Genomic DNA, 14,649 nt, shown 5'->3' with positions numbered 1-14,649 from the left:
GTCTTTCTGTTGACTAGGGCTACCTCTCCTAGGTAGTGAAAGATCTCTTTTTTTTTTGTATATACCAATGTGAAGACGAAATTTACTTCTTTACTTTAAAATTAAATTACTAAAAATTTAATTTCCCCTCTCATTTGTTCCCAGCCACACATGCTGCAAGGTAAGCAATGTGAATCTCATTGCCATATTAGCATTATACCAGTGTGTCTCTCATCACTGCTGGGCTTTCTCAGTGGCAGAGAGTCTCGGGTAGAAGTAGCACATTTATACAGGAAGGGATCGTAGTGAAGCAGATAGAATGGCTTTTCCCTCTGCATAGCCACCCAAAGGCAGTTTGTTACCCAAAGCAGTGCTGCACAGCAGAAGGTGTGCAAGTGTGTTTGCTAGCACTGCACAGGCAGAGCAGCTCCTTGGAGGAAGTACAGCTCTCCACACTCCCTTACTCTGAACTGCCAGATTGCTCATCTGTCCACGAGTGAAATAAAAAAAAACCTGCTTGTATGTGTGGTATGTAAATGTCTCCATAAAGCATTAAACAGCCATTACAATGTGGCCAAACCAGTCACATTTGTTAAAGCGAACACTGTGTACACAGATATGAACAGACAAGCCATGACTGACTTTTGTTAAATTGCAGGACCTTCCGCTTTCCCTCTCTTTGAAGTTTTCCTTTCTATGTAGGCTAACAAAGGGAGTAGCAAACTATGGGGCAGGAATGAGAAACTATGACCTGGAGCCATGTGAGACATGGGAGCTTCTCGAACCAGCACAAAAGCCAGCATCTCCTGAATGACAAAATCGTCTAGAGAAGAAGAACTAAAAACAGACGAGGAAGAGGCATACCCCCGATTGTTTTGGAGAAGGCATACAGCAGATGAACACATAGATCTATAACCATAAAGAGCCAAAGAGGTGCACTGAACCCGCAGGCAGACTAGAGGAAGGACCAAAAACCATGGGGAGTGAGGAGATAAAGTGAGATGTCAAGAGCAGTATGTGCAGTGACCTCCATTTACAGCAACACGAGTGGCCCTCAGCATGGATCAGTTCTTTGCACATACCTGCACCTCAGTCCTTCTAAAATAAATCAATAAAACCTCTACCTAGTACTACAAACCTCCATTAACTTCCCGCTGTTTGCAAAATGCTACCCTTTGGTTACTTTGCAACGTGAAACACCTTTTAAATCTATAATCCCTCTTCACATTTAATAGATTTTTTCCTAAGGAAAGATACGAAGAGAGAAACGTCACGGCTGTTAAAAAGGTAGGCAGCATTAGCACACGGAGATAAGGAGCGATTTCAGAGGGTTCAGTTACCTAGCAACGTCCCTTGCAGTTGCCTAATGGTATTTTGGAAGTGCAGAGGCTCCAGACCGGCTGAAGTGCAGGGAATGAGTGGCTGGAAAGCAGCGGAGCTCCGCAGCCCGGCCTGAGCGCACGACACGGCCGCTCCCAGGCAAGCCCAGGCACTCAAGAGCAAGGTAACGCGATAAAAGGGAGCAGGGATAGCCCTGCCCGGGCATTTCTTTCCTAAAGGTGTCTGAGGAGGCAGAGGAGGCACCGCCGCCAAAACATCTCACCGCTTACAAATCTTTAAGTGGTCAAGGGGAGGTGACGCTCTGTGCTCTCCCGTGCCCTGGCATGCTCTCCGCTTTCCGCCCACACACTCCATCACCGTGACCAAGCGCCGCGGGCGAGCCGGTCCCCGCCCTCACGCTGCAGCTCTAGCCCGGGGCACTCGCCCTCACAGGAGGCGCGGGATCTACTCGCGACCTGGCCCCGACGACGCGGCCGCGCTCCCAGTGGAGCGGCGGAGACACGACGGATCCCGACCCCACGCGTGACTCGCGTCCCGGAGGCCGCGGTTCTCTCTCGCGCGCGCCCCCCAGCGGCAGCGCCGCCCACTGCGGCCATGCGCGCGCAGCGAACCCGAGCGAACGAGCAAGCTGCCACGCGGCGGACCGCGCGCGGCGGACAAGGGTTAAACGCGGGTGCCGGAGCAGGCCACGCCCCCCCGGCGTCCGCCACCCAATGAGCTGGCGGCAGGGCGGGGCCGGTCCGGCCCCCGCAGCCCCGGGGCTGCGCAGCGCGGGGCAGCGCGATGGTGTCGCCGGCGGCCGCGCGGGGTGGCGGCCTACGCTGCGCGCAGCCAACGGCTGCCTGCGGACCGCGCCGCTGAGCGCGCGCCGGGCCCCGCCGGCCCGTGAGGTGAGGTGAGGTGAGGTGAGGTGAGCGGGCGGCCGGGCCGCAGCGGCCAGCGGCGCTGCGGGGGCGGCGGCGGGATCCGGGCCGGGCCGTCATCGGGGGGAGGCCGGCGGGCAGGGCCGTGGGCAGGACCCTGCGGGCAGCGCACCGTCTGGGGAGGCGACGTGAAGGCAGGTGCGGAAGGTGCCTCCCTGCGGTGACGGGGCGAGAGGAGGCGGTCGGGGCGGTGCGAGCGGTGCCCGCGGGAGCTGCGGTTGCGAGAACAGCAGGTGGCTGGCGGGTCGCCGGGGAAGACGAGGCTCTGAGGGAGACAGAGCCCCAAGGACGGAGCCAGGTGTCTTCTGGAGGGGGAATCCCTCGCTGCTCCCCAGCCATAGCGTTCTGCTTCTTTTAACGGGAACTTCCTGGATTGACGTTGCAGTTCTCTAACAACTAGGTTAGTAGAGGTCTAAGCTGTGCTTTGTACGTGCTAACTTGTTGCTGGATGAGGGTGTCAGCGTTTGGAACGAGGAAGGAGATTACCAAGATCTTTCTTCCCTCTCACCTGTGCTGTGGATTGTTACACACCTTGTTTCAATGCTGTTACTGCCCGCCTGTACCAAAATACCTGACTTTTGTTGTGTGTATTTTTGGATAGAACAGCAAAGAGTTTTGGATGAAAAAAGTTCCTCTCTAAATATTTATAACATTAGGGTTTTTTTAATGAAAAATATAATCCGTGCTTAGTTGATAGGAAACTGCAGCAGTTCACAGTAATCCTTGATGCAGGCAACGTTAGCAAATGTACAAGTGTTTTCTATATATGTTTCTATATGTGAATATGTACACATGAAGCTTCTAGAAATCATGGGATTTGGTGAGTAGAAGACCTTTCTTGGGCATTGCACAGCTAACTGTTTTCTACAGTTTGGCTTTAATTATTCTGATGTGTTGCTTGACTCTTAAGGACATGGTAGTAGTGATCAATTTCAACATTAATTACATAGCCCTCAAGGCACATTTGCAGTCTGTTTCATGCTGGGTCCTCAGAGCTTCCCCCTCACTTAGTAAGTAAAGGATATGTGGAAAATGCAGCTCTGTGTGTGCTAGCCATATATCTAATTATTTATCATTATTTTCATTATTTCTCGTAATCTTAAAGTGATGAAACATGTACAAAAATATCTAGAGTTATGTTCCGCATTCTGTAAATTCGAAAATCTCAGATTTTTTTGTTGAACGTGTTTCCTCTTGAAACAAGTTCCAGAAGTTATGTGGGATATGGTCTGAGTTTACCTTTTTTTTCCAGTATCATATATTCCTGTTGCATGGGGATTCCCGAAATTTGCTTTGGATTAGGAGGGTGACCTTAATCCTTGTTGGAACAGCAAGCAGAGGGAGAACTTTGTTTCTTGTTTTAGATCAATGTGTTAAAAGGCTTATCATTAGGACTGCACAGGCACGGGGGGGGGGGTGGGTCGCCCCTTTAATCTCATCAGAGGAAGCAGCCCTGGTTCTGTCACTGGACACCCACTGGCCCCATTGCATGGGTATGACACATGTCAAGATAAGTCAATAGAAGGGCTCTCTGGAACAGTTTACAAGATTGAGCGGTGGTAACTACCTACAGAATATGAGGTATATTGTGGATTGCAGGAGAAGAGCATCTTGTGACTGTATAAAACTTATTATGGGATGCTTAGGGGAGGGACTAAAGGGAAGGAGCAAGGTGGTTTGAGGAGGAACAAGTGTAGGCAAATGGAAGATAAGGGGATAAAGGACCTGGTTACTTGTGAAACCAGTGGCTGGTCAGTATGTTTGGCCACGTCCTGTGCCAGATTACCATACCTGCCCTTTTTCCCCATTAAGCTCAATTTCTGACTGTTTTCCTGGATCAGGGGACTCTGTGCTATGTTCATGTATGTGTACTGAGGTCTAAGTACCAGAAACTGGAGTGATAGCATAAGTTGTAGGGACCTCTGTGTCTGGTATGCCAGCAGCTGGAGAGACTGGAGTAAGTGAGTCTCAACACCAGCAACCAGAGTGGAGACTATGAGTCATAGAGGCTTGTGTGTCTGGAGTACCAGTAACTGAAGAGATTGCAGGGCCTGTGTATTGTCTTCACAAGCATGCCAGTGTGCGATTGCTACTGAATATCATGCAGGGCTAGCCAGTGAGTTGGAGAAGAGGCCTGGGAGCCAGATTGTGAGGCAGCTCTAAGTGTGGGACAGGTACTAGTGACATCAAAGGGTCTTCAATTTGGCAATGTGAGAGTCCAGGAGGTCCAAGCCAGCTACTGGAGGGACTAAGATCTGGGAGTGGTTTTGGGGGCTCATTTGCATGGGTGTCTCTGGGCGAGGCAACTGGAGACAGAAGGATCCGAGGGCCAGTTCTGAGCAGGCTGAATGTCTAAGGCTGTGTACTGGTGGATACTGGTATGCCTGTGGGGACCTGTGTGTGTGAATTTCTGGATGAGGAGGTCTGTACTGAGATCCAGAGTGGGGCTGTGGGAAGGCTGAGGATTCAGGGTTGGTTTCTGGATAGCCTGAGTGTCTGAGGCCAGTTACTGGATGGATCCCCATTGTCTGTATTCCCCACTAATGGAGTTTTGTCCTGGTCAGCATAAGGCCAGACCATATTTATGTTTGCACGAACACTGTTTTTAGCTGTGTTGATCTGTGTGGTCAACCATGTGTATATGCATGTTTGCATGTGCAACTGTGGGAATACGTCCTCAGCCTTGTCACCGGCTGGACTTGGGGATGTAGAGTTGCAGCAGCCTTGTCTCCATTGGGCTGTGGAGTTCAGCAGGCCCTCGCACAGGAAAATTACTTTTCCTGTAGAGTTTCAAAATGCAGAAATCATTGACTCTCAAAACTTAGATTTGGAGCCGAATGTACAATGACTGTTAATTTGTGAGAGATTTTTGAATCATTTGTTGGTCTGCTTGATGTGAATAAGGCTACCTACATGAATATCTAGATAGATACATTTGTTTAAGATGCTGTGATAGACCAGTGGAACATAAATTAAATTTAAACCTAGGGTTTTGTTGTAGGTGTTTTTTTCTAAGTAATATCTGGTTTTGAACATGAGAAGTAAAAGTAGAAATAGGAATAAAAATGGGGATCATTTAGTGACCTGGTAGGTTTTGCACTTAACTTTTCCCTCTCTGTATGTCATAGTCATAGCATCACAGACTGGTTTGGGTTGGAAGGGACCTTTAAAGATCATCTAGTACAACTCACTGCCATGAGCAGGAACACCTTCCAGTAGATCAGGTTGCTCAAAGCCCTGTCCAACCTGACCTTGAACACTTAAATGTTTTGCATGTATTGCCCCTGAATGAATCACAGTATACAAAAGAATGTCAACAAAGAGTCTGAGTGAGGATGCTTATCATAAGAACTGACCTTCCTGTTAGACATTTTCTAGTTCTAGTCTAATTCTATAGCATTCAGTTATTTTTACTGGCAAGTTCAAGGGCTATACTTATGTCAAATATCATGATAATATAAAAAATGAATATTTCTGTCCTGTTTACTGTTGGAGTTCATGAACATGTAGATACACTCACATGTATACAGTGGTCCAGTCTGTTGATATAAAATTGATAGAACAATGAGCAGATTATTTTAAATTGAAAACTGTAACTAGGGGCATTTCATTTCAGATGTGAAGTACAACTTCAGCATCTGTCCCTATCTGCTCCCAGAAATCCTCGTTGCTTGTGGAATACTGTCGAATCAACTTCTGATTTCCAAATGTGATCAATGTACTTTTTTCTCTTTTAACATTTCCAATACACTTAAAGTTTTGTTTTGTTTTGTTTTCTAATTTAACATAGCTCTATAGTTTAAAAAGCAGCAGTTATTTTTAAGTGGGTTTTTTTCTCTCCAAGCAAGAGTAATTTCAACAGCTGTTAGAGCAGATAACTGAAATTGTATGGCGAAGAGACACCAAATATTGAAAAGTGGAACAATAGGGACCTTTTATTCTAGAATGTGCTGTAGCTACACTGTGTGCATGCATGGATTTTTTTTCCCTTTTTAATATACTGAAGGAAGCCATTGTTTTCTTCTGACCCTCTCCCCTTGTGTATTGCAAATTTTGAGGGGACTTTGTGGTGATTGATGGGGAAAGTGAAAGCAAAAGAATTATAATTTTAGAACAGTGGATACTTTTCAGTGTCATAGGCTGCTTTGCATATAGGCTTTTCCTTAAGTGTGCGATGTTTTTCGGTTTTTGTTGTTACTGTATGTTTATGGAAAGCACCTGATCTAAGTCCTCATATTTTCTTCCCAACTTAGTGGCATGTAAGACAACAGAAATAAAGCTGGAAACCAAGTCATTTTTTTCAAGGCCTGGGTCACAAATGATAATGCAGTCCATTTTATACTTGTGATGTCTAAAGGCAATTTTTAGTATCCATCAAAATGTAATACTGAATTGAGGAAAGACAATGTATGATTAAAAAATTGTATTGTGCTTTTTCATATTAAAGCTTTTCAGCTCCTTATCAACCACAGTTATATGAATTTGAGGCAGCCTTTAAGTTTGTTTATTTTGTGCTTCAAGTTGTTTCCAGTTTCCTTTTGTTTGTCTATCAGTGTGGAAAGAAAAGGATATCACGTTAGAGCTGCTTTGCTCTCAAATGATGTAGATCTACATGTGTGCAGTAAATATGATTTCTGAAGGTGCCAACCTAACAGTATGCACGCCTGTTTTCTGTCCTCTCTGCTCTCCGTTCAGGAGAGCACTCAGACAAACAGAAAGCTGTTATTTGGAGTGCATGTTGCTGCAAAGTGATTCATGCAGCTTGCTTGGAGACACTCTTTTCCAATAGACTCTGCACAGCCAGCGAGATAAGCGAGATAAGCGCTTGCAGGCTAAATGAGTTGTTCTGATGGCTGCAGCTCTTTTACGATCAATGGTTTTCATCGACGCTCTGTACATTCCATCATTTTCTTTTTTTGGCTCCCTGACTAACTAAATTGGGTTCTGCCCATTGACATTAAGAATGATCCTAATGGAAGAAACATCATCAACTTATTTGTAAGGCTCTGGCTTGAACCCAGCATATATTTAACAATCCATGTTTTTCTAGTTTAGTCATGAATTATTAGAAAATATCTCAGCCCTTTGCAAATATGAAAAGGTCTTAAGCCTCAACAACCTGAAATTCGTTTGCAAGTGTTTAATATTTAAAAATTCACCCTTGTTTTGGATGTATAAAGCTCACTTTATGCAGGCGTAGATGCTGGTTTTGTTTAATTTTATAAAAATGGTCGGCCAAGTCTTTTTAGGGAGCAAAGATTTTTTTTTTCCTTCTCTTTTTTTTTTTTTTTTTACTACTGGAATACAAGGCTTTTGATGTGTAGAAGAGGCCTTGAGGCTGATGCATTTTCTTTTTCTCTTCTTCCCAATGCCTTTTAAAAATGGATGTTTCTGTATGAAAATTCAGTTGTTGTCTGACTCTTTATTCTGGAAATCTGTCCTCAGTACTTCCTAAAAATGGAAGGAAAACTGCCCTGCTTTGGGAGTTGATTTGCTTTTATAACTCTTCAAACTCATTTGTGTTTGACAACTGTTAAAGAATTCCTGTAATATAGTTACTCCTGGAGTCTAAGTACATCTTATGACCACCATATTGTATCTCGACCTATAGGTTGCCTTTGATAATCTTTTAGCTTTATAAAAGTCTTAGGTATTACATTTTAAAGTGCAGATTTTTGGGGACGAAGAGAATAAAAAAGTGAACATATATTGCAATTTTATAATTAAGGTATTGCACTTTATACATTCTTGTATAAATACAATGAATGGGGTTTGTATGTACAGTCACTATTGCGATTCATGACTGTCATTTATAATTTTAAGCTAAAGAGTATATGGTCGGCCTTTTGCACTAAATTTATCAGGTGGTTATACAATTTCATATGAATAACATTCTGTGATTCTGTGAGTATTTGCACTGCTCTGGTCCAGGGAAGCTGAATCTGAGCTAGAACTGAGATCTCTACTTCCAGAGATTTAGTCCTTGGTTTCTTCCTATGGTTTTAGCTTTGATTTGTGTGTTAAGCAGTTTTAAGCTTAATGTATTTTTTCCTTTGTTTTCGACAGTGTATTACCTTCAGGAGATGGCCTCTTCTAAGTCTTTGATGAACCTTCTAACCTTCACTTTTGGATCAGCAATAGGATTTTTTGTATGCTATCTTCTGTTCAGCATTATACTAGAAGAACAGGTTAAGATCCAGCCTCATATCCTTCACAATGATCCACATGGTCAACACTCAGCAGATATCGATAACAATCAGCTGCAAGGACAAATGAATTTCAATGCAGACTCTGGACAGCATAAAGGTATTTTGTTACACCTGACTAATTATATAATATGCCTCATTTTCATGCATTGCAAAGTGTTGCTTTCTTCACTGCCAAGAATGTGTGTGAATACTTTTCTTTCACTTTCCCAATGTTCAAGTTGCATCTAAATAACTTGGCTCTCCTGAGGTCTACTGAATGGTGGTTTCACTGTTTATGTTTTTATTACAGTAGTGATTTTTGTCCTTAGAGCCCAACTGTTTGTCCAGCTTTTGTATCCAGACTTGTTTGGAGCAGGAACTTATCAAATTAACTATTGATACCAGATAGCGGTTTTGCTAAGCAGATATATTTGCTAGCACTATAGATGTGGCTGAATTGCTTTTTAACTTTAAGAAGCTAATTTTGGACCACTTCTAATTTTTGATCTAGCCTCTCAAATAAAGCTAAAAAAAGAAAGAAATTAACTTTTTGATGTTATTAATAGAAGTTGGAATTGAGGTGGGAGGGCAAAGGGGTCACTGTGGGCATTGTTTGCCAAAGTGATCATGCAGCAGTCCAAACACAGATTTCTGTTCCCAGTCAAAACCAGGGAAATTCTGTTGTACTCTCTCTTTTTTTTTTTTTTTTTTTTAGAAGGTAGACCCTTCTAATATTTCAGGCATAATTTTACATTTGACACATCTCATTAAATAATTTAATCCTAAATCCTAAATACAGATAGTGTCCGAGTTGGGACAGTTTGGATGAGAAAAAATGCGCTCTAATGCATTTGCTGAAGAAGGTGTTAATTAGTAATTTGCTATTTAAACTGAAAACTTTGTAAGACAAGTTTTTGAGTGTTTCACATGTAATTGTAGAAAATTGTTACAAAGAAATCTGCTCTATCGTTGCATAAAGCATAAGCAGGACTATTTTAGGATCAGTTATGCAGATATCACTCTCCATGGAATATTCTTTTACATGAGTTAAAAAATCACTCTGTATGTATCAAGTGAAAATGTTTCTTTGAGGGAGATTAATGTTCTGGCATCTGGCAAATGTTACAATACGCACCTCAAATAACTGTCTAGTCTGATGGATTGTCTGTAAATAAAAACATTTTAGCACAACAATAATACTAGTTTCATAGTATCCTAGCTTATTTAATCTGATTTTTTTTTTATAAGTAAGATGTAACTTGATTTGGTAATAAGTTATTTCTTTATGGCATACCATCTGCTTTCTTCTTCAAGAATATGTTCCTATTTTAGAGATATTTTTTAGATTTTGTTAGTTAACATGAATATATATAACAGAGCTTATTAGCTTTTTGACCTTTCTGTGTTGTAATCGTTGTGTTCATTGTGAATGGCAAGATATTTGGCTTTTTAATTCTCATTAGTCCTCTGACACCATAAAGAGGTTGCCCCTACGCAGTTTTTCTGTACAAAACAGGGTTTTCTAAAGCCATACTTCTCTGGACAGATACCCATTTTGATATGACTTCTATGCTCTTCTTTATCGTATGAAGTTGAAGTAACTTTAAGAATTTTAGTTTCCTGGATTTGGGAGTCTTATTTGTTTTCTTCCTAAATCTAACACTAATTTCATTAAATGGCACATTTGGAAGCAAACGTCTCTTCTCTCTCTGCATGTCTTTTCTGATATAGAAACAGAATGTCTGGGGAGAGGTTGCTCTTACGTTTATTTTGCAGTCTAGTCTAATATTGTTTTGGAACTTGACTCTTTTTTTTCAGATGAGAATAAAAATATCGCAGAGGGACTGTATCAGAAGGTGAGAATACTCTGTTGGGTTATGACGGGACCTCAAAATCTAGAAAAGAAAGCCAAGCATGTTAAGGCCACTTGGGCCCAACGTTGTAATAAAATACTTTTTATGAGCTCTGAGGAAAACAAAGACTTCCCAACTGTGGGCCTAGAAACCAAAGAAGGCAGGGACCAACTGTACTGGAAGACTATTAAAGCTTTTCAATATGTATATGACAATTATTTTGATGATGCTGATTGGTTTATGAAAGCAGATGATGATACATACGTTGTCTTGGACAATTTGAGATGGCTTCTTTCAAAATACAGCCCTGAACAACCAATATACTTTGGAAGAAGGTTTAAGCCTTATGTGAAACAGGGCTACATGAGCGGAGGAGCGGGATATGTTCTAAGCAAAGAAGCTCTGAAGAGATTTGTTACTGCATTTAAAACAAACAAATGCTCTCACAGTTCCTCTATTGAAGACCTAGCACTGGGAAAATGCATGGAAATCGTTAATGTCGAAGCAGGAGATTCTAGGGATACAAATGGTAGAGAAACCTTTCATCCATTTGTTCCAGAACATCACTTAGTCAGAGGATACCTACCAAAAACATTCTGGTACTGGAATTATAATTATTATCCTGCTGTAGAGGTAAGTCCTTAGGAACCTTGTACCCATTTTATGAAGTACATCTTATGATGTGTTTGGATATGTATGATGTGTGAGTTAGCAGATTAATAGCAGCTCAATATATTTTAGAAAATAAGATTTTGTTGTGATATCCTGTGATACACCTGTGTGTAAATGTGTTAAATATACTAGTCATTAACTAAAAGTTCATGTGAAGAACTTAACATTCCAGAATAGCTAGCAAATCTTAAATTATTATTGCTGGTTTGCTATGTTCTGTGGACAGCAAAAAATGATGAAACCTTTTTGACATGTTTGTCTAGTGTCACCACTGCTACCATCCTTGCAAAGTTATTGTTCTGTTTTGTTCCCTCATATCTCACACACAATGTCTGCAGCTTCTCTTCCAGCCACCCAATGCCCTGTGTGCAGTGAGAAGCAAGACCAATGTGGTTCATTCTGAGCTGTGTGTGCTGACTGCGTAGACATAAACAGTGTGGCTTAGTTACATTAAAGCCTACTGAAAGGAAAGGTGGCACTGATACACCCTTATCTTCTGCCCCATTGCAAACTTTGCATAAAACCTCTAAAAAGAGATGTAATTGTGAGACTTGCTCATGATTATGGTTGGTTAAAATTGGTTCAGAGATTCCTGAGTTACTGGAGTGACCGATGGGTAATGGCATGTAGAAGTGTACTGTCCACTAGTGTCCACTCCCTTCAAATGGAGATGTGTTGCAATATTTTTGTCACTGATAACCGTGTGCAGGTTTGCCTAGTAGCTGCCCTGCCCTGCCCTCACTTCTTTGTTGAGCGTTGTTAAATTGTACATGTAAGTCAATCCCATTGAAAAGATTATGAAAGAATGAACGTTGTCTAGACATGAAATAAAAGCATGACCCATACAAGGAAGTATGATAGATTTCCTTAAGTAGCTTTATTGGACTCTTGTCTACCCTCTGTAGAAAGGGAGGCAAGCGTGAGAGCTGGCAAAGATTTTTTTAAAAATTCTTTTGTTGTAGCAACAAAAATGACATTTACAAGATGAAACATTCTTACTGCAAGAACTTAAGATTGTCCTTTGTGTTTGGCATCTGAAATCTCCAGTTTCCAAAAAAAAAAAAAGGAAAAGGGGGGTTAGGGCACTACTGGAAGTTAAAACGATCTGAAGGTATTCTGCAATGTAAACTTTGATAATATAATCTGTAATATGGCTTCTTTTTTAAGATTATAATCTCACTTCTAAAGGTTTTATTTTTCAGCAAGCTTTGAGATGAGCATGAGTAGCCAAAATCAAGGATAAAATGTGGGATTTTTTACAGTGAAGCTGGAGAAAAGAAGCCTAGTTCTTCAGTAGGCTTTTTTCATTGTAAAGCATCTATTTTTATCCTTGTACTGAGCAGTTAGAGCATTTCTGTAGCTTAAAATTGTTATGATACTGTATTTAGTGTCTCAGGATGCAGCAGCTTTAGCTGTGGTTGCACTGCACGGTTGGCTGAGCTGTGGACAGTTACATCCGTGACTGACATAGTGATGGTGGGGATCCGTAATGGAAACTGCGTATTTGATCCTGTCCTGTCATATTTGTGTTTGGATAGAGACTACTTCCTCTGGCATCGAAACCAATCAATAGTGGTTAAACTTAGTAGTGAAATAATAATAATAATAATAATAATAATAATAATAATATAATGTAACTGTTGTTCAGTTCCTTTAAATGTTGACTCATAGTTCAAATTAGAGATGGAATATTAGCAGCTCTGCAGTCAAGTTTGTTAAAAGAAAAACAACACAGAACTCTCTTCAAGAAAAGTGCTCTCAACACTAAATTTGAGCTAGTAAAAACAAGTTGTAACAAATGTGTTAATAAAATGTTTAATCATGTCAATGAAATTAATAAACTTAAAAAAAAATAGTTCCAAAGTTATTTGTTACAGCTTCCTATATGTAGGGAGTCAGATACTGACAATTTTTACAAACTGTATAATGTGTGAACACAAACCCAGAGGTGCCTGCACACACACTAATTTGGCTTATATACAATGGATGGATGCTGTCATGAATAACAAGAATTTATTGCTTTGTATATAAATTCAATGCATTTAAACCTTCTTGCTGCTGCTTGTTTGGTTTTTATTAAACACCAGCATAAAAAAAATAAGTATGGAAAAGCAAAAAACCTCTGACATGAGGGCAGCTAGCTTTTTTGCTGACTTGACTATAGAAACACAAGACTTTGTGCAACTTTACTTTAGAAATGTGCTATGGCAGATACATGTGATACATTTTGCTTGCCTGTCGCTAAGTTTTGAAGTATACGTGTGACTGATGATAGTGAATTTCTTACCATGAAGTCAAGTATATGTTTGAATTCTTCCTGGATCTTTCATCCAGGGCAAGCTTTGCAATTCTTGCTGACTATTTTTGACTTGTTTTGTATTTTAGGGTCCCGGATGCTGCTCTGATCTAGCAGTTTCATTCCACTATGTTGACTCCATTACTATGTATCATTTGGAATATTTGATTTATCATCTCCGTCCATATGGATATTTGTATCGATACAATCCTGATTTGGCAAAGAATCCAGAAGAGCAGAGCAAAAATGAAGCACTGGAGGATAATCAAAAGCTAGAGCAAAAAATATCTGAGAATTAACTGGACTTTGAAGAAAACAAAAAGAAGCCAGTACAATGAATAAGAGTCTCCTCAAACTCCTGCATGAAGCTTGTGGACTAAAATTACTCATGGTGATTCTTGTTTCAGAAATCAGGCTGGCAGTACTTCACTGTCCGTGTACAGCAGAGGCCAGTGCTGGCTCTGACTGTTTGGGATGGTGGGACCTTGCAGCTGTGCTCATGAAGGTTTAGGGCCCTAAAGCTGTGAAATAGGAGGTTGTTCTGTTACTCTAATATCTGAAAGAATTTGTATGAAAAACATAGTGGACAAGTTCAAAGATAATCAATCAAAGTTTACAATGCAAATAGCTTTCTAATATTAGAATATTAGAAATCAGAAATTGGATGCTGCACGGTCAAATACTTCGTGATGGCTTTCTCTAGTATTCTTGATATCTTGAAGTTACTTTCTGTACATTGCCCTGTAAGAAAGGGAGTGACATGAAAATAGAGTTTCAAGTCTGCTTTGCCTTAATGACAGACTGGTTATTATGGATAGGCAGAGATCCACCCAAAAGATTAATCTGAATTGTTTAAGAAATTGCATTCACTGCTATGAATTATTTTTAGAATTTTTAAGTCTCTGTTGAACAAACCAATATGAATTTGGATCACTACTATTTTAGGGAGAAACCCAGAAGTAGTCACTGTTGTTTAAATTGCTGGGGTGGTGCAAGCTGCTTATGTGTTTGCCTGTGGCTTTTTTTTTTATTAACTTATCTGTTTGGTTGAATGAGTATAAAAAGTCATCTCAGAATTTCTCAGCATAAGATAAGGTAGATGCGTTTTGAAATAGAAGGTATGATGGAGAAGAGATTTCTATGTAAAACAGAAAGAACGGTATCGTAACAAAGTTACAATGGCATTATACTTTTAGCCCATATTATGTTTGTTTCTGTTTGGTTTTCCCATCACTATACTTTGAGATTGTGGAGTTACCTTATTCGTTAAAATTTTACAGATACAAACAAGTCCTATTTTAAAGTTGCAGCAAAGCTAATTCGACTGCTTCCTTAAACATCTAGTTTATTTGGCTGAAGTACTTAATTTCTGAACATTTTGTTTTTTCTTTCACTTT

At 40.8% G+C, this 14,649-nt stretch overlaps 1 protein-coding gene across 4 annotated transcripts; it reads left to right on the top strand.

Moving 5' to 3' along the window:
• Positions 1–2,104: 2,104 nt before the first annotated feature.
• C1GALT1 (core 1 synthase, glycoprotein-N-acetylgalactosamine 3-beta-galactosyltransferase 1) lies at positions 2,105–14,441 on the top strand. Of its 4 annotated transcripts, none has more exons than XM_080340009.1 (4): positions 2,105–2,210; positions 8,310–8,549; positions 10,250–10,917; positions 13,342–14,441. In XM_080340009.1, exons 2-4 carry the CDS (start codon positions 8,327–8,329, stop codon positions 13,549–13,551), a joined length of 1,101 nt encoding a protein of 366 aa, XP_080196135.1. In that variant the 5' UTR covers positions 2,105–2,210; positions 8,310–8,326; the 3' UTR covers positions 13,552–14,441. The 4 variants fall into 4 exon arrangements, with proteins under 4 accessions (XP_080196135.1, XP_080196137.1, XP_080196136.1 ...); XM_080340011.1 differs by having other exon boundaries at positions 2,105–2,215; XM_080340010.1 differs by having other exon boundaries at positions 2,105–2,220.
• Positions 14,442–14,649: the final 208 nt, after the last annotated feature.

The sequence above is a fragment of the Nesoenas mayeri genome (assembly GCF_963082525.1).
Source record: "Nesoenas mayeri genome assembly, chromosome: 2".
Taxonomy (NCBI): Eukaryota; Metazoa; Chordata; class Aves; order Columbiformes; family Columbidae; genus Nesoenas; species Nesoenas mayeri.
Note: the sequence above shows the minus strand (reverse complement) of the source record. Positions and strands in the feature narration are given on the sequence as shown.